This window comes from Indicator indicator, chromosome 17 (genome assembly GCF_027791375.1).
Source record: "Indicator indicator isolate 239-I01 chromosome 17, UM_Iind_1.1, whole genome shotgun sequence".
NCBI classification, from domain to species: domain Eukaryota; kingdom Metazoa; phylum Chordata; class Aves; order Piciformes; family Indicatoridae; genus Indicator; species Indicator indicator.
This window is the reverse complement of record NC_072026.1, coordinates 15,510,820-15,535,608: the sequence shown is the minus strand read 5'-3', so window position 1 is coordinate 15,535,608 and position 24,789 is coordinate 15,510,820. Positions and strand designations below refer to the sequence as shown.

The window sequence follows — 24,789 nt, the reverse complement described above, 5'->3', positions numbered from 1 at the left end:
AGGATTTATCTTATTACAAGAAAATCAGTCAAAGCCATTCTTTCTAGCTCTGAAATCACATGTGTGTCTTTGCTGTCTGCTGCTGCTTGAAAGGTCACCATTTGGAGGCCTCTGGGAGGTGCCAGTTCTAAGACAAGACAGTGTAGACCAAAAAGACAATCACTATTTCTCTTTTCCTCAGTACATCTTTCCCAAGAGTTTATCCCCAGATTCTTTCCCTACCATCATTTTAACATCTTTTACACCTTCACACCTAGACACACTGGAGATTAACTGAGGTCTCAGCACATCTCTTTGCCCTTTTTTTCTTTAACCAATTTCTATGTCAGACCCTTCTTGAGTTATGCAGTTGGAGACGTTGGCATCTGTGTATGTCCAGGAGTGTGTGTGTTTACCATTACCACCAAATGCAATTGGAGGCACTGCATCCATTTTAAGAAGAGTCACAGTGTTTTCCCTAACACTTCAGAGATATTTCCAAATGGGTAATTACAGTCCCCTTTACATTTTTTTACAATTCATTGTCTCTATGGTGTTACTCTCACCTTGTCACCTAGAGCTATCACTTACAGAATCACAAAATGCCATCATGGTGAGGTTTGGAAGGGTCCTCTGGAGGTCATCTAGTCCAGCCTCCCCAGCAAAGCAATCCACCCACAGCAGATTGCACAGGATAGTGTTCAAGTGGGTTTTGAATTATTGCAGAAATGGAGACTCCACCACCTCTTTGGGCAGTCTGGACCAGAGCTCTACCACTTTAAAAGTAAAGAAGTTCCTCCTGATGTTTAGACTGAACTTCCTGTGTTCAAGTTTGTGCCCATTACCCCTTGTCTTGTCACTAGGCACCACTGAAAAAAGATTGTCCCCATCCTCCTGACACCCTTCCTTCTAAGTATTTATCACAGTATCACAGTCTCACAGTATATCAGAGGTTGGAAGGGACCTAAAGAGGTCATCACCCTGCCAGAGCAGGATCACTTAGGGTAGTCTGCACAGGAATGCATCCAGGTGGGTATGGAAAGTCTCCAGAGAAGGAGACTCCACAACCCCCCTGGGAAGCCTGTTCCAGTGCTCCATCACCCTCACTGTAAAGAAGTTTCTCCTCATGTTGAGGTGAAATCTTCTATGTTCTAGTTTAAACCCACTGCTCCTTGTCCTATCACTGTGAACCACCCAAAAGAGCCTGGCCCCCTCCACTTGACACCCACCCCTCAGATATTTATACACATTGATCAGATCCCCTCTCAGTCTTCTCTTCTCAAGACTAATCACTGATCTCTTCTCATCTCCTTTCTCACTTAGTAAGACTTATAGCTGTTACATAGCTGCCCAAATGTATGCCCTTCTCTCCTCAGCATGTACATTTACACGGTCTTTTTTTTTTCCCTCCCAGATATAAAATTCTAAGGTCCAGCATGTACATTTACATGGTCTTTTTTTTTCCCTCCCAGATATAAAATTCAAAGGTCCAGTAATGATGAGGAGAAAGACCTTGGTCCTGATTCAGCAGGATTCAAAAGGCAGTGTCTGCTGTTTAAAGTCAGGGGTAGTGCTTGGAACATGTGCTTGGGAGTAAGCTGTGGCATTAGGCCCACTGCTGCTGGAGCAGAAGGAGGAGGAGGAGCAGGCTGCTGCTCTGGGTGATGTTACAGCCAAGTTAGAACTATTCTCACATCATAAATCAGAGCTTCACAGCTCTTTCTTTGCGGGTCACCAGAGGGAGCTGGCCTCTTTTCACCCCTAAATTTGGGGGTTCCCTGTTCTTAGTTAATTTCTGTCTTTGGTGCCTATGAAAAAAAGAACTTTTCCACTTAGTCCTTCTTCTGCTGAAAATGTTCCCCATTAGAAAGCAAAATGCACATGGGATCAAATCCTTGGAAACTCATTTCCCTCCAGGATTTAAAGTGCCAAAGCTCAGAAAATCTTGAATAACTCTCTGAAAATACATTCTGCACAGCTACAGACACAGTCATGGTGCAGCTTTATATGGAGCAAAGGAATGTCTTGGGTGAGTTTAGTTTAGGATATTAAAAAGAAAGTCCAGAGATGCTTTTGTGCACTTCAAAGCACTCTCTGGAGATAAGGACAAAGTGCCAGAGGGTGTTTTAAATTTTGATTCTCAAAGTCCTTAGAGAGCATGGCAAAAAAAGTGATATTTGTTCCAAATGTGAGGGCTCAGAGTTCCTCAGGTGAATGGCTTCAGGGGAAGGAAAGTAATCTTGCAAGAACATCTCTGTCTTGGTGGGTTAGACCCTGCTTTCTTGCTGCTAGAAATAATTAAAGCCAGGACTTGTGGATAGTCCTCCATGAGCCTGTAATATTGCCTGATGACAGGGACAGGGGAGGGCAGGTGGCTGGCTCCTCATTAAGAAGGCCCTGGACAGAAGGATGCTTAAGTAAACATAAGTTCTTAAGGACACGTTTGAGTTCAGCCTCGTGAGTGACTGAACCACTTCCTTTACCTGTGTGGTGAAGCTCAGACCAACGTTCCTTCCTTCTCCTTCATGATCTCCTTCCTTTCTTCTAGCAAAGCAAAGCAAAATCCTGCAGGGTTCCTCATAGCACGTCCATAGGAAGGATCTTTTGGCTAATGTTGTCACACAAAGACCTTGGCAGTGTGTCAAAGGGGAACCCAGTTCTTCATTGGGGAGACGGGAAAAAAATAAGGGGGAGCTTTAGGAAGGACAGAAGAGACTCAGCTGAGGTGATGTGAGGTAAGGGATCGAAAACTTAATAGAAGCACTTGTCTGTGAGCTTCACTCATTAATAGAAACTCCTTTGTTAGCTGGATTTCTACCATTAAAAAATATACTTATGCATTACTTTCAAGTCTCTCTGCTCAGCCTCCACTCCACTCAAAGCCTTTATTTCTTCTCTCTTTGGTAGATTGTGAGCACACTAACCATGGAAAACAGCAGCACATCAGGAATCTATTACTGTGTGGCTTCAAACAAAATTGGTGAAGAGGAGAGGAGCATTGAGTTCTATGTCTCAGGTAAACACCACAAGAGACACTACACAAAAACCAGATGCTGATCATAGAATTACAGAATTGTTTGAGTTGGAAAAGACCTCTAAGATCATCAAACCTGACTGCTGACCCAACACCACTATGTCCCAGAGTAACATGTCCACAAGTTTCTTGAACACCTCCAGGGATGGTGACTCCACCACCTGCTTGGGCAGCCTGTTCCAATGCCTGCCCACTCCTTCAGAAAATACATTGCCCCTAATATCCCACCTAAACCTCCCACGGTGCAACTTGGGGCCATTTCCCCTTGTCCCATCAGTTGATATTAGGAGAAGAGAACAACCCTGACTTTACTCCCACCTCCTTTCAGGGAGTTGTAGAGACCAATATGGCCTCCCCTCAGCCTCCTCTTCTCCAGACTAAATAATACCAGTTCCCTCAGTTTTGATCTGATTTACCATCAAGTTTTATATGGCTGCTGAGTGCTTGTTAAAACTCCTGGGAACCCCTCCCTGGTGTGTTTTCAGAGCACTCCTAATGACACAGTCCCAGGCTCTTCACCACATGCAAGGTTGGGTCCTGAGACAGTGGGCAGGTGAGTTTGACATGTCCAGCATTAGACCTGATCCCCCTTTTGCCCTTTTCAAGCTGCAGATGCAGACTCTCAGCCTAGCTGCCTCTGTCTTAAAGCAATGCTCATGACATTTGGGCTCTGTCCTCATGAAAACCTCTAGCAAAAGCTAAATCTTTTGTAGTCCTCCAAAAGCCTGAAGCTTCTCCCTGACTCAGGGGAAGGGTTGATCTCGAATTAAATCAGCAGACATAGTAATGGTGAGCAAGACCAATATTCAGCCCTAATCCAGGGCTGATATCACAGGGAGTTGCTGTGACATTGGATCCCTGCCTGGGCAATTAGCCTTTCTAGTGCCCTTTCAGAAGGGAGGAGGTGGACATGCTATTTCTCCAAAGAACACAAATCCAAACAAATATCTGCTTAACCTTTCAACACTGAAATTCTTTAGTAGTGAGATCAAGACCTCCATAATGCTTTTAGTGGAGATGGGAGTTTAAAAAAAAAAAAAAAAAAAAGAGAAGAGTCCATGGACATCCTTGTTCAAGTGCTTAACCAGAACAAACTGACTCATTTCTGTGGTCTCTTTCTGGATGAGGGGATGTTGGCTGATAGAATTTGCATCAGATAACACTTTTTAGAACAGAGTTCAGAACTGTCCTGGAAGGTAAATGATTCTCATTACTTGGTTCTGAGGGTGAAGCTTGCTTGTGGAAGTGCTCTTCACCCATCTGCCGCTCATTCATGTCTTGTTTGCCTTTATTGCTCTAAAGCAATTGATCTTCCCAATGATGATCAAAAGCTAAAGAGTGGGGGCAAGAGGATGGGGCCAGACTGTTTTCAGTGGTGTGGTAAGAGGAGAAGGGGCGATGGGCACAAACTGGAACTCAAGAGGTTCCATCCAAACAGGAGGAGAAATTTCTTTGGTGTGAACTTAGTAACAAAGGTATTTCATTTTTCCCCCTACCGATCTAATAATTCAATTGGTTTTTTTTAAGATTAAGCTAGCAAAGTTTTGAGACACAAATGTTTTAATCAGGCAATTTTAATTGATGAAGGAAATGAATCACCAGATGAAATTACTGGCAATGGTTATGGTGGAAACATTTGCACTTGGACATCAAAAAAAAGCTCTTTACTGTGAGGGTAGTGGAACACTGAACAGGTTGCCCAGGGACATGATGGCAGCCCCATCCTTGAAGACATTCCAGATCAGGCTTGATGAGGCTCTGAGCAACCTGCTCTAGTTGCAGATGTCTCTGCTGAGTGCAGGGAAGTTGGACTGGATGAGCTTTAAAGGTTCCTTCCCACCCAAACCATTCCATGATTCTACGAAAACAGAGTGAATAGGGCTTGACAAGACAGCTATATCCCTGATTGTGAGGAAAAGATTGAGTCCATGCCATTTTGGAGAAGAGGCAGATGTTGAACGAGCAGGACTGGCTTCTGTAAGTGCTGTGTTTAAAAATAGTGGTGTTTATGGATCAGAAAGAAATGAAATCTTTCTAAATGTGGCCCTCCTGAGCCTAAAGTAGGACATGTTGGTGCAGTAAAACAGCAGCAGAGTGATCTGCTGCTGAGTTCTTTCCATGATGGTCTTCTGCTGAGTAATACATATTACTCCAGCTAGTGGTCAGGCTGCTAGAAGAGCTGCTGCTGAAGGTCTGTTTCACAGATGAAAAAGAAGGACTGACTGCACTTGGAGAAGGCTAACAGCCTGATAGGTTACTCCCACCAGGAGATGCCTCTAGTCTTGATGTTGGAGGGACATTCAGGAATTGTTTTTGAGGTACCAAAAAGGGAAGTCCAAAAGGTTAAGGCCACTTTGCCATTGCAAGACTGATTCATTTTATGAACATGAAAGTGGAGATAAAGGCTAAGCTGATACTGAGAGCACACAAATGATGTGTGGGCCTTTAGAACAAGGTCTGGCAAATGTTTGTAGCACTTCACAGTGCTCTGTTCTCTGCAAAACAGCTGCCAGTTGTGGGACCCCACCTTCAATTCAGTAAGTCATTCATTTTCAAGACCTGTTCACCCATTGTCTCCCACCAACATATTGGTGGATCCTGAGCTGCTTCCAAGCATTTTGGGTTGAATTGAGCTCAATTAACTTTTCACTGGTAAGAAACATGTAGATGCTAGAGAGGCTCAACTCTCTTCTTCCCACAAAAACCTATTTCACCAGGTCAGGGCTGAACTATTTTGTCAGGACACAGGGTTACAGGGAAGCTTCCTCAGGTGTTGCCCTGTCTGCAACTGCTTTCAGGGCACATGCCTTTCTTCAGGCTAGGGTTTTCATCACCACCACAGGCATTTCAGGAAAAAAGGTATTTATCCCAATGGAATAATGTCAACAGCCATTTTGTTCTTCCACTGCAGAGCCCCCACAAAAACTCCCACAGACACTAGAAATAGCACTGGTGTCTATTTTTAAATCATTTCGTTGCCAGCAGAACTCATTTCAGTGAAGGGTCAACAGGGCTTGGAGGTCACACTGAAACCAAACCATATAAGGGATTCAACGTGGTGGGAAATTGTAATTCAGTGACAGCCCTGAAGCCTCTTTGAGCATTTTCAGGAGATGTCCTGACTGTCAGTGTCACAGTGAAGCTCTCCCAAAGCTGTTCATGACAGCAGAAGCTCCCACAGCCATGCAGTAGCGGTGTTGCCCAACACGCCCTGGCCTAACTCTTCTTCCACTATTGCTGTTTTGTGTAAATCCTTTTTACTGTTCCCTGCAGAAACAAAAGCCTGTCTCCTGCTCATCTTGCCTACCCCAGTTTTGACACCAGTGTTTTCATTTGAGTCAGAAGACTATTTTGTCTTGGGAAGTGGCAATGTAGGTGAGCCATCAGATGCTCAGGGCTGCCCCATGTCATTGCTCACTACCAAAGGACACTTAAGGCAGATTGCAACCTTCTTTAGTGCAGTGAAAAGCTGACCTGATGTCTCCTGGAGGTGTTCTCTGCCGTGAACAAGCATTATTTACCTTCTAATCTCTGCTCTGCACCTTGGAAAGGGCAACTGTATATTACTGTAGGTGCACAGTAAATCAAATTCTAGCCTTTGTGTGATTGCAGTACATACAGCAAACTGAGTTCCCACCCCTAGGAAACCTCTGAATGTTCCTTGAATATAAATGAATTACAATGAGAATAACAAATAATAACAAAACCTCCTTTTTAAGGGCTTATCTGCTTGCAAAAAAAAAAAAAAAAGGCACAGAAAAACAGAGTTAAAGATTTCTACCAGAAAGAAAATATTGTATTTCATACAGGAGATAAAAATCTGCTATCAGAGACTAGAACAGAGTATGAACTGGGCTGTTCTACAACTGCTGCCATCTCCATTTGCTTATTCTCGATGTGTTCACAGGATTTATGAGAAGCTCAGTGCTGTTTCAGCTGGCAGGGCTCAGTCTTTCTTTTTCTCACTCTCTCTACATGCCTATGCTTGATGGCAACACCCTCCCAAATCCTGGCAGGCACAGGGATGGAGTTTGCAAAGGAGCAGGAGTTTTGAATTACACACATTATAGTGCAAAGCACAGGAAATTAAAACCAATTAATTCCTTGTAAATACAAATGGAGCCAGACTTGCTTTTGATTTATGCTGACTTTTTACCCTCCCCCAATGGCTCCTTTCCCTATTTTGCCATGGAATCCCCCACAGTCCAGAGAGAAATTTGCAGCTACCACACTGTAATCCAATAGGAAAGACAAATGTTTGGTGACTGCTGATAAAAGAGAAAAGGCCCCGTGGTGCATTCTTTTAGGCAACTTATTAGGAGTCTTGTAAGACACTGTATCTGTTCAGAGAGGGGAAGTTAATGACTGCTCAGGTTCAAGATTGTGTAAGCAAAGTAGTCTAAGAGATGAACTGACTTATAATGTGCTCTCAAAGCTGCAGTTACTCCCCAGATAATCCAGGTAGGAGGAGAAAAGAAAGATGAGAGCATTTACCTCTCCTCTCTTTTCTTTCTCTGTAATGTAAATCAATGAATATTCTATTAGAGCTGAAGGAGTTCTGTGAAAGGATAACAAGATGGAAGAGAACAGCACAGGTCCCAGCTAAAAATATTCAAAATGTTAAGTAAAAAATGCTAGTAGGAGAAATGATAAGAAAAACAAGCCAGCCATGCTCCCAGAATGTTAAGTTGGTAGAAAAAAAAAAAAAAAAAAAACAACTGCACTGATCAGGTCCAGCAGTAAGACAATATTACCCAGCATCCTTCACAATTTAGGGCTTGGAAATCAGTACATCAAATTCATTTGGAATTTCACTGAATCATAGAATTGGTTTGCTTCAAGTCCAACAATCAATCTAAGATCACCATGACCATTAAAACATGTCCCAGAGTGACATGTCCACACATTTCTTGAAGATCTTCAGGGACAGCAACTCTACCACCTCCCTGGGCAGCCTATTGCAATCCTTTCAGGAAAGCAATTTTACCTAATATCCAACCTACACCTGCCTTGGCACAATTTCAGTCCATTTCTTCTCCTTCTAACACCTGGTATTAGGGAGAAGAGACTGACCCACACCTTGATCACAGAATCTCAGAATGGTGATGGTTGGAAGGAAGCTCTGGGGGTCTAACCCCCCTGCTAAAGCAGGGCATCCACAGCAGGTTGCACAGGATCACAATGGCCACACATGGTTAGAACCTCATCAGAGAAGGAGACTCCACAGCCTCTCTGGGCAGCCTTCTCCAGGGCCCCAGCATCCTCACAGCAAAGGATTTTCTCCTGTTCAGGTGGAACTTCCTGGGTTCCAATGTGTGCCTGTTTGCCCCTTGGTACCACTGAGGGCTATGTATCTCCAGGCACTCCAGCCCATGTTGTCACTGTCAAAAGTGCCTCATCCCAAGAGCCTTTGTATTCTCCTGGGGTGGGCTTTCCCCTATAAACATTCCAAGAAACTCATCCTGCAAAAGAAACAACAAAAGTTGTAAGAGGAACATTCTCCTGAAGAAAAGGCTTCCTGAGAGGCAAAAGGGCAAATGGCTAACTGCCTCAAGCCAAGATTTAGCTTGCCCTCTGAATCTGCTGGGATTCACTCTGTTTTATTCCAGGTAATGTGACTAAATTCCACCTCCTTGCTCACCTGGAAGCCCTTATACTTTCACTGAGTCTTAGGATAATTGAGGCTGGAGAAGATCTCAGGTCTCCCAGATCACCGAGCTTAGTAAAGAACTGTGCCTAACCAAAGTCCCAGCTCCCTTAGGAGTATAACTCTTGCTGGAGCAAACAGCAAATGCTTTGAGAAGAAACTATGAAAAAGGATATTTTTGTCCTATTTTTGATTTCATAGAATAAATTGTTTGTTTTGGGAGGGACCCTAAATATCATCTAGTTCAAATCCCCCTTCCACTAGACCAGATTGCTCAAGGCCTCAGCCAACCTGGCCTTGAGCACTTCCAACAAGGGGACACCGACAACCTCCCTGGGCAACTGTTCCAGTGTCTCACCACCCTCACTGGAAAAATTTCTTTCTAATATCCAGTTTAAATCTTCTCTCTCCCAGCCTAAAGTCATTCCCCCTCATCTTTTCACTACCAGCCCTCGTAAAAAGTCAGTTTGCCAGATTCAGGGGAGATGCTGAGATGCTGCTTATGCCACATCCCAGTGTTTTCACTGGACCTTAATTGATCCTATTTAGAGAGTTCTGCTGGCCTCAGACTTTTCCCTGTCTTTGATAAGCATCATCTTGACATGTTGGAACCACAGGACATGAGATGTGAAGAATGGATGTATTACACAAGTCAGTTTGAGCCATACAGATGGCACCAAGCAAGAAAGGGAGCAAATGAGCCTAGCAAAACACTGCATAAACAGAAATTTCATGAAAAGGGAAGAAAAATAACAATTTTCCCAGCTGTGGCCTGAGGGGTCTCCTCCCTTTTGGAGAGATTCTGGTGCTGGTCTTTAAAAACCGTGAAGCAAAGCTTATTGGTTCTATTCCAGATGACTAGTGAAGAAGAGAGGCTTTTAATCATATCTGAAAGCTCCTTCAGGGCTCTCTATTTTATATAATATATGGTTTATTATAAGGCAGATTGGTTATTTCAACAGCCTCACTAGTTATGTTCAACTAGAGCTTCAGGAGAGCCTTTTCAAGAGTTGGCAGTGTGAGCCCATGGCCAAATTCCAGCTTCCACGTGGAATTTGTCAGATGCCAAGTGCAATGCAAACTTGCTCTTCTAACTTTTGTCCTTCTCAAGGTACCATCCATTTCATATAAGCCTGAGAAAGATTCTTATTGAGAAAACAGCTTACCCATGAAGGAAGCATCTTGTAGTGATAGGACAAGGGAGGATAGCTTTGAGCTGGAAGAGGAGAACTTCACTTTACAGTGAGGGTGGTAAGACACTGGAACACGTTGCCCAAGGACGTTGTGGATGCCCCTTCCCTGGAGGTGTTAAAGAACAGGTTGGATGAAGCCTTGAGCAGCCTGGTCTAGTGTAAAACGTCCCTGCCCATGGCATTGGGATTGGAACTAGATGAGCTTTAAGATTCGTTCCAACCTAAACCATGCTGTGATTCTATGATTCTATTATTCTATGATTCTGTGATTACTGCTTTGAGAAAGCAGCTTGGTACTGAAGCAACAATCTGTCAGATATACTGCATGTAGTATTGATGTCCAAAGAATAATCCAGAGCAAGTCCTCCAAAAGTGTCCCATCCTTTTACTACGTATACCTAGCAAAATTTATCAAGAATTCCTCATAATCCTCATCCACTTGCAAGCCCTGACCTAGCAGACAGGAGAATAATCCCAGGTCATCCATGCAACTTTCATTCAAGTCTGCTGGGTGGATAGGTCACTGAAAATAATAGAATAAAAAGGGGAAAGAAAATCTTTCAGACACAATTTAATTGGAGGTCTCTGGTGGCTAATGCAAGTGTAGGAATGTGTCTGCAGGCCATGCTCTGGTGTTCCAGTCAGAAACATTTTTTTCTTGTTTTCAAATTGATTCAGTTTGCCACTACAGGGAAATTGATTTTTCTTTTTTTTTTCTTTTTTTTTTTCCTGGAGTGAAAAGTTACTAAAAATACAGCACAAAACAGCTTACTCTTTCGTGGATAGATTGGACTCAAGTCTCTAAGTATTTCTCTGCTCAACGTAAAGGCCTCAGGACACATCCATCATTACATCAGTTAATCTGTTCAGTGATCAGTAAACATCCACTATGTGATGAAAATAAATATTGGCATAGCTGAAAGAAGAGAAAACTAGGAAGGCTGTTCAGTGGGGAAGAAGGACAGTGTTACTCATAAATCATAGGATTGTTTTGGTTGGAAGAGTCCTCTAAGGTCACTGAGTCCAACCTTCAACCTAAGGCTGCCATAGCCATTAAACCATGTGCCAAAGTGCCATGTCCACACGTTTCTTGAGCACCCCCAGGGATGGTGACTCCACCACCTCCCTGGGCAGCCTGTTCCAATGCCTGACCACTCTTGCAGTAAAGATTTTTTTCCTAATATAAATTTTCTAAATTAAGAAATGGAAAGAGTTTTCTTTATTATGCAATTAGGCTTCCAGGCACTGATTGAAATGGGAAGACTCCCCAACACATTTGCCTACCTGGATAGCAGTCTCTCTTGATTAAACTCTCTTAGTCTATTAACTACATCTACATATAAACTTTAATTACTTGAGACTATAACGATTAGAATGCTGAGGGCCAAATGATCACAGATCTGCAAGGGGACACAAGAGGCATATTCACTTCCTTCATTTGCAAGCACTGGTGTCTGGTTGAACATGCAAACGTGGGTCTCATTAAAATTGGCTGGGCTTTGAAATTTGACCATCAAGATCCAAACAGGCAGGCAAAAATCTTCTCAGTTATGACTTAATTGCAAACATGTTTTCCCTTTCTCCTAGATGTGCCGTTTGGGTTGCAAACAGACCCACGAGTCACAACCATCGTGGGGAATGATGTTCAGCTGATCTGCAGGGCCTCCAAGTACATCTACAGCCACCTGGCCTGGTACTACCCCTCCTCAGAGATGGCCCTCAGTGATTCAGTGATCAAGAAAACTGACAACTATTCCATTTCTTTGACACTGGTCATGACTAATGTCACCAAGGAACAGAGCGGCCTCTACAAGTGCAGAGCTCAGAACCAGCACAACAGCACCGACACACTCGAGCAGACCACCCAGCTCCATGTCAGAGGTAGGTACTGCCAAAAGGAAAAAGGAGGCAATACTGGAACAGAAATGCTGAACATCTGCTGCTGCCTTGGAATTCTCTCAAAGCAGGTGCCCAGCATTTAGAATCATAGAATTGTTTCACTTGGAAAAGATCTCTAAGATCATTGAGTCCAACCATCAATCTAAGACCACCATGAGCATTAAACCATGTCCTAAAGAGCCATGTCCACACAATTCTTGAACACCTCCAGGGATGGTGACTCTACCACCTGCCTGGAAAACATATTCCAATGCCTGAAATTCTTTCTTTCCAATTTGTTAGGGACTATCCTAATACAGTCCTTGAGCTCTAATTTGGGGCTTTTGTCACCTTGCTGTAAGTGGATGACACTCAGCCATGCATATGGAAGTGTTCAAAGCCAGGCTGAATGGAGCTTTGAGCAACCTGGTCTAGTAGGCATCCCTGTCCATTGCAGAGGGTTGGAACTAGATGGTCTTTAAGGTCCCTTCCAACCCAAACCATTCTATGATTCCTGCTCACTACAGGCACATGCATGAGGAAAAGATGCTCTCACCACAGCTGTGGCTCACATAGCTCCCACTTGAGTGGGAGGGGATTTATTTCAGGAAATAGTATGAGCACCTGTCTCTTCTGGAGTGTGGAGGAAGGGAAAGAATCTCACCCTGGCATTAAGGAGTGCTGGTGGTTTGGCTTGTCCTCACAGCCTGTACCAGAGCCACCTGTCAGCATCATCTGCCGTGGAGGCACTGGGCTTCCTCTGCAATGAGCTTTCCTCTCCCCTGGCAGATATTTTTATTCATTTAGTCAAATTTCCACCTACACATGATGGCTATGGTAAAAACACAGCTAAACTGGGAATAGGTGCATGGGAGAACTGGTGTCTGTTGTTTGTCCTGCACATGTCAAAGAGGCAATTCTGCTAGAGAACATGCTTGGAAACATCCCTCCAAACCAGCTCCCCTTCTGCACAAAGAAGGTCTTTTAAATGTACTGACACCCTCCAGCTACCATCCTAAAGCAGGCTTGATGTATTTTTAATGCTGTGCTTGGGATTTTATTCAGTGCTTCCCTGTACCTTTTATAAATGAAGATAAAGAGGAGGTTAACTTGCTTTGTAGTAAGTAGATAACTGCACTCATGATGGAGGACACGAAATCCTTAGATCTCTTTCCTCTTTGCGTCCTCCTGTTTTTTTTTCTTTTTTTTGCATTCACTCTGCATTTGCTCTGCCCACTCACAGTCCTCTGTTTTCTTCAGAGGATGAGAAACTCAAGGAGGTTTGAGCTGAGGGCTCAAAGCTTAGCCACTTTGAAAATAAGCCAAATGACCTCACCCACTTCCCATAACCTTTTGAGGGATTTTTGCTACCACTCATCATCCTAATCTTTGCCAGTTCCAGCCCAGAAAGGCCAAACAGAAGGTCAGGGCCATGCAGGAGGCCATAGGAGAGAAGAGGGCAGAAAGTACTTTCTGAAACCCCATTGTGTGCTGGTTTTCTTTGTGCCTGCAGCAAAGGCAGCACCATATGTGATACAAAACCTCACGGATCTGGAGGTTAACATCAGTGGCAAGATCGTGCTGGAGTGCAAAGTCAATGGAACCCCAGACCCTCAGATCACGTGGAAGAAGAACGGCTACCCCATTTCAGCAGCATCAGGTGAGCGTGGCTGCCTCCCCAGCATGCTGTGATACTGTACCTAACAAAGCATAATGGGCTTTCAGGTTCCCCACCAGCATAGGACCTCCAACTCCATGGCTACCATGAGCATGACTGAGTCAGGACGGAACACACAGCCTCAGGAGCACACACACAAAGCCAATTATATCAGACCACCACAGTAGTCTCCAGCTTGGAATCTTGAGGTTAAAGCTGCCAACCGGTTGCAACCCAACACCTGCTTATGCAGCTTGCTTTGAGCTGGTGGCAGTGTTGGTGTCTGCAGGCAGGCAGATAATCTGCATAAATTAGCATAGCATTAGGACACTGAGGAGCACAGCTTGCTGCTGCTCAGCCTGCGTGTGAGAGACAACAGCTCATGTACCAGTGAGACAGAGTGTACCTGCTTGGCTGGAAACACCAGCCTGAACCATTGCATACCCTTGGGGTCTGAGCAGAACCTACTGCAGCACACTGTGGGCTGTCACCTGACAGCAGGGTCCGGGGCATACCATGGTACACTGTGCATCCTCTATCCTCTGCAACATAGTGATGAGAGCATGCTCACAGCTCAACTGGTAAGGTCAAAAGTCTCCTGGGGTGCTATAAGACGACTGTGACCAACAGGTTGAAGAAAATTCTCCTCCTCCTCAGCCCTAGTGAGTATTGGGTCTAATTCTGGGCTCCCCAGTTCAAGAGAGAGACAAAGAACATTAACATGAGGAGAAATTTCCTTGATGTGAGGGTGCTGGAGCCCTGGAGCAGGCTGCCCAGAGAAGTTCTGGAATCTTCTTCTCTTGAGAGATTCCAAACCCGCCTGGACATCGTGATCCTGGGCAAGCTGCTGTGGGTGATCCTGCTTTAGCAGGGAGATTGGACTGGATGTTCCCCAGGGGTCCCTTCCAACCCCACCACACTGGGATTCTGTGGTACAGTGCTAGCACAGGTAAGGAGCATGGGCTACTTTACCTGAGCCTGGAGTTTCTTCTCAGCATTCTGTCCTGACATCTCCTATAAATCATGGAGAATCCCAAGGCAGTAGCTGGCCCTGTGACTTTAATTTTGCATCTTGGACTAGGTAGGAAATGTAGGATCATCCATAATTCAGATCAGACTGTTTTGAGAGAAACTCTTTATAGCTACTGAAATTTTATAAATAATTCTAGAGGGACAAGCATGTAACTCATCCAAGCCCTGGAAATATAAATAAAATATTGGGAAAAGACACCTCAGGGTAAATATTTCAGCATGGTGCATGGCAAGTTACGTGCTGTACTCCTGTTAACAACAACAGGATTAATCAGCAAAACACCCAGAAACTCAAAAAGTCTGTCCCTTTCAGATTCAAAGCCTGACCCCTTTCCCTATTTTTGTCCCAAATACGTCCTTAGTTTTATAGATGAATTTTCAGTTTTGTGCCACAGATCAGGAAAAAATAAATGTGGAAAATTAATCAGGAAAATTAAATGTAGAAAGTGTAGAAAAGCTCTCACAGATCATATCTTGGCCAATTTCCTCTTTCCACTCCACCTCTAGCCCCTAGCTGCCTGGTTGCTTCATGAAAAGATTTTTCCAGGGATGTGCGTAACCTGATCTCCATGTTTCACATGTAGAACTTCCATTGATACCCCTGGCCTCCAAAACATCACTTTCTCCAGTAATTTCGTTGAATTCCCTGTTTTACAGGGCAGATAAACTATCAGAAAACTTCACTAACTTCTCAGGCTCTGTCTGCTCATAATAAATTAAAAGCCACATTTGCTGTTGGCTAAATGATTTCCAAATAATTTACACAGGTATTGAGGAGAAAAGCAAGATCAAAGAAAGGTTATTGCCAGACCACAGTGAGGAGCATGGTATTAAAATACCTGCTACCAACAATGCAGACCAGGTCTGAGGGAGCTGACTCTGAGTTCCATGTCTCCAAACAGCATTTGTAAGCAGGTAGGTTACTGTGATAATATTAACCAAAATCTCTTACAACAGGAATTTCCATGGAAAACAACACCCTGGTCATCGAGCGAGTGAAAAAGGATGATGAAGGGCTCTATGAATGCAAGGCATCCAATGACATGGGCCAAGACAGCACGTCAGCCTTCATCAAAATCCAAGGTGAGATCCAAGCTAAGGCAAAATCCATGTATTGTGTTGGACTGAGGAGAACTATTGTTCAGTCATGGACTTTGGCTGCGTTTAAAATATCATTGTGTATTTAACCTACAGGTTCTGAGGAGAAATCCAACATTGAAGTTATCATTCTGGTCTGCACTGGTCTAGCTGCTACCCTCTTCTGGCTTCTTCTGACCCTCTTCATTCGGAAACTGAGAAAAGTAAGAGAGCTTCCACATTGCACAAAGGGTCTGGGATTGGATCCAGTTTATGGTGGTATCAGAGTTCAGGGCTGAATGTTTAGGACAGTGGGTAGTTCTGAGCTCCCCAGACCGATAGAGACAGGAAACAACTGGAGAGGGTCCCGTGGAGGCTACAAAGATGCTGACTGGACTGGAGCATCTCTATGAGGAGGAAGGGCTAAGACACCTGGGGCTGTTTAGACTGGAGAAGAGCAGCTTGAGAAGCGATCTTCTCAATGCTCAACAAGAGGTAAAGGGTGGGGGGCAAGAGAGTCTGATCCCATCCTTTTCAGTGGTGCCCAGTGACAGGACAAGGGGCAAGGGATACAAACTAGAGCTCAGAACATTTCCTTTTAACTTAAGGAGAAATTTCTTTGCTGTGAGGGTGCTGGAACCCTGAAGCAAGCTGTCCAGAGAGGTTGTGGAGCCTCCTTCCATGGAGAGATTCCAAACTTACTTGGACATTCTGATCGTGGGCAACCCCCACCATGCAGAAGAAAAATTAAAGAGACAGTTTCAAACCATCACATTTCTCCGCACCCTGTTTTTAGCCTGATGCCACAGACATTAAAACAGGATACCTGTCAATTATCATGGATCCAGAGGAGATGCCTCTTGATGAGCAGTGCGACCGACTTCCTTACGACAGCAGCAAATGGGAATTCCCAAGAGACAGGCTGCGGCTGGGTGAGTGGTTTGGGTATTCTTGCTGTAAGGAGTGATAATTTCTAACTCTCCTCAACTTCAGTGCAACCCAAAAGGCAGCCTATCATTTAGTCCCTGTCCTACGGGAGAATGGGCAGTGAGTCCCAGAAATCAGGATCATCTCTAATAGGATGATATATCCCTCTAATAGGAAGTGAAATAAGGGAAGAAAAGCAAAGATGGAGCCCCCATCCCCAGAGACATTTGAGGTCAGGCTTGGTGGGTCTCTGAGCAACTTCCTCTAGTTGGGGATGTCCTTGCTTACTGCAGCAGGGTTCGACTAGATGACCTCTAAAAGTCTTTTCCAACACAGTGCATTTTATGATTCTACGCTGTCTTGCTCAAAATAGCTACCTCCTCTTTATCTTTCTTAGAGAAGTGAAGCCAAGCTCTTGTCAGGGAAGAAAGGTACCTCCAGGTACTGTCCCTGCCAAAAGGATGGTTTCACATCAATAAAGGAAAAGGGAAAGAGAAGTCAATCTGAAAGGTGACAGCATTTCAGTGAATTTATTTTGAAGAAATCTATCAATTCATCAATCCCTTATCAATCACTTGAACTTGGCATTGAGGTGTAAAGAGCTATCATGAAAAAATGAACCAAACTTGACTCAACAGATCAGCTCACCAGATGATGGAGCAAGACAATATACAAAGCAAATTATGTTTGCAGAGGAACACAGTAACATCTGTGTGCAGGAAATAGATCTGTACTGTGTGCTCTCAGTGCTTTAGCTGGAAAACATGGAGGAGGAGGAAGCAGAAAAAAAGAACCAAAAATGACATGATGGCAGGACATCAAGTCACAGCAGCAGAACCAAAAAGGCAGACCATGATGGTCAGTCTACTCTGCTGCATTGTGGGTCAGAGCCCTCAAAGCACACTAGGAAACAGAGGCATGAAAATTCAAAGGAAAGGGAAAATAAAGATGGATTATGATCCCAAATTCCATTTAGTATAGCTTTTATGTCAAATAAATGTCAATAACTATAGAGTTAATGGGTTCTGCCACCTGAGTGCTTGAGGGAGTTATCTCCATGACCATGATTCATGTGAGATCAAGGTTCGACAATTCTTTAACCTAAACTCCAAATTGCCTGGGCTGCAGGACAACTGTATGGAATACTTTTTACCTTTAAGCCTTGCAGATGTATTCAGCCTTGCTTTCATCTGAATGCAGACATAGTTACTCCCCTCTGTTCTGTCACACACTGTATTGCATGAAGTCCTATGGATATAAATCTGACCCTTTACATCCATAGGCTGCACATATGTGATACAGGATGCTCTTGACTCTCGGTCTACATCGTGCCTGGGTACCAGAGTCTTGTATGTCTTGCAGAGCTGAGAGTGCATGTCTCCCTCTTATCCGATGCAGACTGTCATAAGTCCCCTTTGGCTCATTCTTGACTCTTGCTTCTCTAGGTAAAACACTGGGTCATGGTGCTTTTGGGAAGGTGGTGGAGGCGTCTGCTTTTGGCATTGATAAATCTTCAACCTGCAAAACAGTTGCCGTAAAAATGCTTAAAGGTACATACATCCCTCTGAGATTCTCCCCAGACTCCTCAGGGAACCTGTGGTCAATGAGGTTTCCAGTTCTCAGCTCCCAAACCAGTCCCAAGTTCATTGTGTTGGGAAGGGAGTGGGTGTGTCATATGGGAGCAATTAGTCATTATGCACTGGATGGTTAACGGGTAGGAAATGACAAGCGGGCTCCATGCTGTGCTGCTGATTAAGTCTGGTATTCCTAGAAGAGGGAAACAGCAGCTTCCAGGTCCATGGGGTTAGGAGGGAAACAGATTACAGAATGTAATTACATTAGATAGGCTGAAATTGGATCTGAGCCTTCAATCGCAGCCCTTCCAGATGTAGAACAGTTCAAGGGGTTGAAAAAAATCAAGCAATGCCAAGGGAGTGAATTAGAGACAACTTGCTTGCAATTATTGAAATTGAGGAAAACTTTTCCCATTTGGTGGCAGGAAAGGGGGGAACTTGGAGCCTCTCCTTTCGCACTGTATTGAAATACAAAGCTTCTGCATACAGTTTATAAATAAACACACCAGCCAGGACGTTGACTACTTGGGCTGGAGGTTTTAAACCTTAGATTTTTGTTAGAGGTACTCACTGGATGGTTTTTCATAACCCACACTGCTCTGCATCAGTCCTGCATGACACTATTAACCCTTACAATGCCATGATTCAAGACCTTCTGTCACAATATTTGGCTCCCATGGCTGGCTGCCTCTCCTGATGTTCTGCTACTTCCCATTTCTCTGAAATTTCACCAATATCATTTCATCACCTCTTTAGACATCCTCAAAATCTGGTCTCCTTTCTCTGCATTAGTCAGTAGATCTTCAGATCATCTTCTCTTCTGCTGTTCTTTCTTCTGTTCCATGCTCATCTCCAGATCCACAAAGTGTCCTAGAAGGCCCTGATCCAGACACATTTCCTTCTCCATCCAAAATTCACCACCCCTGATAGCTCTGGGTTTTCATCCACCTCCACACTGTGCATCCCAACATGACCCTCATGTCAACTCTACCCTGCCTGCACATATTCAGCAAAATACTCGATAGCTCCTCCACCATTTTATACCTTCCTCTCTCAGTGGAGTCAGCAGCCTCCTGCTCTGACATGTCCCTCCTCAACTACCATGTCCATAGCTTGTCATCTTCCTGAATAAAGTAGAATCCCTAACATGAGTCAACCTATTTGGGGTGGAGAACAAGAACGGCTCTGGAGATGTCTGCGTTTTGGTAATTGTAGCATTATCTGTCATTTCCATGACGTGGGCTGGTATCAGTTCTGGGTTGAAGGCTAAAACTTGATGTGCAAGACCATCTGAAACACTCCTGAGGATGGTCTGTTTAGATTTTGCCAGACATGTTCCAGCTCATGCCAGGGTAAATCAGGAGCAAAACCCCCATCTCCACACCCACCTACAAACACAGCCGACAGGAGAAATCTTGGGCTGGGAACAGCTCCTTCTGTATGACACAATTTGGTGAAAGATTTGTTTATGGAGAGTTCTATAAGCAGATGAAGAGGTTACATTTGTCACACCAAAATCTGTTTCTTCATACTGCAATCCTACACTATGGAAAGGCAAATCCAGAGGAAAGAGAATGCAGCTGCTCTTGTGGGAATGCATTATAAGAGTTTTGGAGGAAGGCAGAGGATACAAACCGGCATCTGAGCAATGTTCTGGTCTGAGAGTGCCTCCTCTAGCTTTGGCAGCAAAATTGAATGAAACTACAACATAAGCAAGTGCTTCACCAAGTGTCAGGCTCGTAGTTCACATATAACTATCGTCCCTCTGCTCCACTGTGTGTATTCTGTGGGTCAATAGAGATCTCACAGGGCTGAGACCTAGGAATGCTGTGCATTCTCAAGTACATTTTGGGACCCAATGTATAGATGTATTGGATTCCTCCTTCACCTCGAGTGGAGAGTTGCTCAGTACTGTGGAAAAATATATTCTGAGGTATTGTAAAGAAGAACTCCTAGACTGCACATCACCATCAGAGATGGAAGAACATGTTCTTCTGTCTGCTGTTGTTGGCGCAGTTGGTTGCTCCTCTGCCAGGCTTGTAAAATTCAGTCCTTACAAAGGCTGATTTGAGGGGAAGGTTCTCCAATGGAACAGTAACCCTCCATAACACATACTAGAGAAAGGAAGAGTCACCCAAAAGATAAAGTGTTATCCCACTTCATAAAGGTCAACAGACAATGAAACGGATGAATTATTATCTGTTGAAGGGTCTGAAAAGCAAAGATACTGCAAGTAACCTGGGTGGGTTTTGTTTCCAAGTATAAACAGGATCTTGCTGGGTCCTGTCAAAAATATCCTGTTGTGTAAAGATGATTTTTTTTCCTGTTTATCTTAAGCAGAATGTGCAACTACTAACGAATGCAAGGCTTTGATGTCCGAACTGAAGATCCTCATCCACATAGGACATCATCTGAATGTAGTTAACCTGCTGGGAGCCTGCACCAAAGCTGGAGGTGAGAGGTCCTCTGTAAATAAGGAGCAAAGAAGGAGCTCTCTGGTGTTTGGATGTAATCTGTGGTGGAGTTCAAGTCTCATGCACATTCAGTTAACACAAGCACAAATATTTCTACCTCTCTGCTCATAGGAGAACTTCTGCTGCTGCAGAATATGGCCACATCTCATCAATGGTTTCTGAATGTCTTCTCCCAGTCAGTGATGTCACTTCTCTATTTTCTCTTTCTCTATCTTTTGTAAGCTCATTTTCCAAAGGGATCTTGGACTGAAAGGAGGCAGAATCCTTAACTGCAATTAGGTGCCCAAGTCTTCCACATAGACACTACTGATCACTTCAAAGGTTCTTCACCGCCTTATCAGGAGGATGCACCAGGCTGAGCACTTAGCATCTTGAGGCCTCCTCCTTGCCCAGGCACTTCACCCTTACCAGGCAAACAAGGGCAATTTTTCGTAGTATACAGGAAGCCTGAGCAGCCTAAAGCAGAACAGAGCAAGAGCGTGAATTTCCAAGGAGCTAAGCTGGCCCAACTGGCTATAGATCATACAAAGAATCTGTTGCAATGTGCAGGCTTGCACAAAGGACTCCATAAATCCTAGACTTTGGTCACTAAAACATCCCTTCCCATTCTTCCATACAAAACATCCTTATCTATGACTTTAACTTGAAGGTAACAACTCTCAGAGATGCCTATTGGCTGCTCACAATGAACCTTCAAAACAATGCCCAAATGATAGATTTAGGAGAGCTGAGGACAACTTAAAAAACCAAACAAAACCACAAAACCAAACAAAACCACAAAACCAGAGCAAAATAAATGAAGAGGACAGAGGGAGGTGCACACATCTGTTGTCATCTGAGACTCTAAAGCTATCACCTTCCCAAGGACCATGCAGTTCTCCAGTCATGGGGGGAAAAAGGAAAACTCCAGTGAGGTAGATCGGATACAATGCCAGGGAGGAAATCTGCCCTCCTGAAAGAGACTCCCAGTCCCTCGAGGAGCAGTCGATAACCAGTAGGCACAGACACTGCTGTGAACTGGGAGCCATGAGCAGGGAACTTGCAGAAGCTGTTGTAGCACTGCAGACCCCAAAAGCTTATATGGGAGGATGGCCAGCTTTTGCTGGAAGGTTTTCAGATTCAGATGCATGACAAGCAGCCTTTGCTTGAGACTATGAGGAGAAGGAAAGAAACATTATGGATTCTACCAAGTCTCCTGTCCGGTTAATGAGGTGGTTTAATACAAACAGGTGCCTAAAACATGGTGGCATTACTAAGAGGTCAAAGGTTCTGAACCAAAATGCTAATTCAGCCTCAGAGTTGTAGTTGTGTAATAAAACCCATCTCAGCAACTGATTGATTACTGTGGTTGTCCAACCTCTGAGGAACTTTTTGTCACAGGAATCCCTCAGTTTCCTGTTCTCCAGCCTGCTCCATCCTGATCTGATTGCTTCTCATAGCGTCATAGGATGATATGGGCTTGGAGGGACTTTTACAGGTCATCTAGTCCAAAGCCCCTACAGTCAGCAGGGACATTTGAAAGCACAACAGATTTCTCAAAGCCAGAACCAACCTGACCCACAATGGTTCCAGGGATGGGGCATCTTCCACCCCTCTGGGCAACCTGAGACAAGGTCTTACCACTGTCAGTGTCAAACATTTCTTCCTTCTCTCCAGTCTAAATCCCTGTTTTTTAGCTCATACCATCATCCCTTGCCCTGCCACAACAGGTCCTGCTCAAAAATCTGTTTCCAGCCTTTTGATTTGGCCCTTCAAGTCCTCATAGGCATCAGTAGATCCCAGTCTCTCTCGAACTGGTGAGCCCAGAACTGGACCCACTATTCCAGGTGTGGCCTCACTTAGGCAGAGTAGAAGGGGAAAAGAAACTCCCTTGACCTGCTGGCCACACTCTTCTTCATGCACCCCGGGACACCATTGGCCTTCTTGGCTGTGAGAGCACATTGCTGACTCATGGTGAACTAGTTGTCCACCAGCACTCCAGGTCCTTCTCTGTGGAGCTGATTTCCAGCAGATCAAGCCTTATCCTGTACTGTTGCAGGAGGTTGTTCCTCCCCAGGTGCAGGCCTCGACACTTGCCCTTATGTTATTTTCACAATCCACTGGTTATTACTGCTAAAACTCCCCATCTTCCTTTTAAAGTGGTGACCTGCTTCCAAACAGTAGCAACCAGGATCTCAAAAATTCACTCTTCCCTCCAAAAGCCTTCTGCTTTCCTCCTCACAGCCCTGCTCTCAGTCTTTCCAGTTAATACAGCATGTGTCAGACCAGCCCAAGCAGGCAGAGTGCAGTCCAAGGCTGTATGTGCATTTCTGTGACAGGTAGAAGTGCTCTTCAGAGCTGCCTCCTTCCCAAATGGCCAAGGGCAGCTCTCAGCAATTTCCCTTTGAAGTTCAGACTCCTGATTCTGAAGTATGGAGCTTCAAGGCAGAAAAAGAATTCTGGACATGAAAGCCAGGTAGCTTAAGATTGCTAATACATGTTTATATGCATTCTAGACCCACAATTTCACCTTCTCTTCCATTATGATGGTTACAAAGAGCAATGATTATGCTAAAGGCAGAGGATGTAGCTTTTCCCTAATAGCTCACTCTGAAACATAAAAGCATTTTCAAGTAGATTTTTAAAACATGCATAATTGTATAAAAGCAGCAATTGCACTGAACTCTAGAGGAGTTTGCACAAAAATAAGAAAGAAAGAAATTGGCAGGACTTCCCAGGCTCTCAAAAACTTCCCACTACACATTTCTGAAACTTTTGGGTGAGATCTGTATGCCCCTGCACTGGGTACTGGTGAGGTCATCATGAATACTGGGGTCAGTTTTAGGCCACTCACTACAAGAAGGACACTGAGGTGCTCAAGCAGGTCCAAAGAAGAGCAACAAAAGCTGGTGGAGGGTCTAGAGCACACCACTTCCAAAGAGCAGTTGAGGGACCTAGAGTTGTTCAGCTTGGAGAAAAGGAGGCTGAGGGGAAGACCTTCTGGCTCTCTACAACTCCCTGAAAAGAGGTTGGAACAAGGTGGGTGTTGGTCTCTTCTCCCAAGAAAAAAGCGACAGGAGAAGAGGAAATGGCCTCAAGTTGTGCCAGAGGAGGTTTAGGTTGGACATATCAAAAATTTGTTCCTCAAAAGGGTTGTCAAGACCTGGCCCAGGCTGCCCAGGGCAATGGTGGGGTCCCCATTCCTGGAGGGGTCTGAAAGCCATGGAGATATGGTGCTGAGGGACATGGTTTAGTGGTCAGCTGGTTGGACTCAATGATCTTACAGGTCTCATCCAACCAAAACAATTCTATGGTTCTTTGAATCTGCATTTTATTGTTCCTAGTGGTATGAGCTCTACACAAAACGAACATTTGTGAAGGCAGAGAAGAAAAACAGAGACTGCTGCATGCTATGGATCTATGTATAGGGTAAAACAACCTTAACAGCAGATGGGACTGTATATTATTGCTCATCATTCTCGATTTTTCTGTTTATAAATAGGGAATAAATTCCAAACTATTACCATCTAAGGGGGGAGACAAAGATTCAGTACTATGATGTCCATACCCACTGCAGCATCACTTCTCTGTCTCCTCATTTTCTCATCCATACACTAAGAGTGACAGCATTTCCTTATTGGAGGAGGATTTGTGAGCATAAGTGGGTATTAAGTGCTTTGAGGTGCTTCAAAACTCATTTGACTTTCACTGTCTTTTCAGGTCCTTTAATGGTCATAGTGGAATACTGCAAATATGGCAACCTGTCCAACTACCTAAGAGGAAAACGAGGAGATTTCATTGCCTACAAGGTAAAAAAAAAAAATGCCCAGTTCTCCCCATCACAAGGCAGAGAATTAACAGCCACTAACCACAGGTTGGATTTTTTTCCTGCATTGGCCCTCAGACAGTTTGGTGTTTATGAAGGCATTTTCTTTTCTCACCACAGTGGTGGAACACTGAAACAGTCTTTTTTACAATAATGCCTAGTGGAGTGGGCACAAACCTAAACATAAGAAGTTCTATCCAAACATGAGAAGAAACTACTTTAATATAAGGCTGACAGAATACTGGAGCAGGCTGCCCAGAGAGATAATGTAGACCCCAAGTCTGGACACATTGAAAACCCACCTGGAGACCATCCTGTGCAACCTGCTCTGGGAGAACCTGTATGGGGGTTGGACTCAATCTCCAGCAGTCCCTTCAAAGCCCTAGCATTCTGTGATTCTCTGGTCTAAACCCTGCCAGTAACAGAAGGCTCCCCAAGATTTTTTCCCAGATGACTCTATTATTAATATTATTATAGCTATTGTGTACAGGCACAAAAGTACATAAAGTACT

The 24,789-nt window shown here is 44.2% G+C and overlaps 1 protein-coding gene across 1 annotated transcript in view; it reads left to right on the top strand.

Moving 5' to 3' along the window:
- The window catches only part of LOC128972644 (vascular endothelial growth factor receptor kdr-like), a 149,848-nt gene that overhangs the window by 98,935 nt on the left and 26,124 nt on the right, over positions 1-24,789 (top strand). The window contains exons 12-20 of the mRNA XM_054388721.1: positions 2,887-2,995; positions 11,441-11,734; positions 13,245-13,391; positions 15,378-15,503; positions 15,615-15,721; positions 16,294-16,429; positions 17,870-17,974; positions 20,336-20,452; positions 24,172-24,260. Of these exons, the coding sequence (XP_054244696.1) occupies positions 2,887-2,995; positions 11,441-11,734; positions 13,245-13,391; positions 15,378-15,503; positions 15,615-15,721; positions 16,294-16,429; positions 17,870-17,974; positions 20,336-20,452; positions 24,172-24,260 (1,230 nt within the window). The remainder of the gene's footprint in view (positions 1-2,886; positions 2,996-11,440; positions 11,735-13,244; positions 13,392-15,377; positions 15,504-15,614; positions 15,722-16,293; positions 16,430-17,869; positions 17,975-20,335; positions 20,453-24,171; positions 24,261-24,789) is intronic.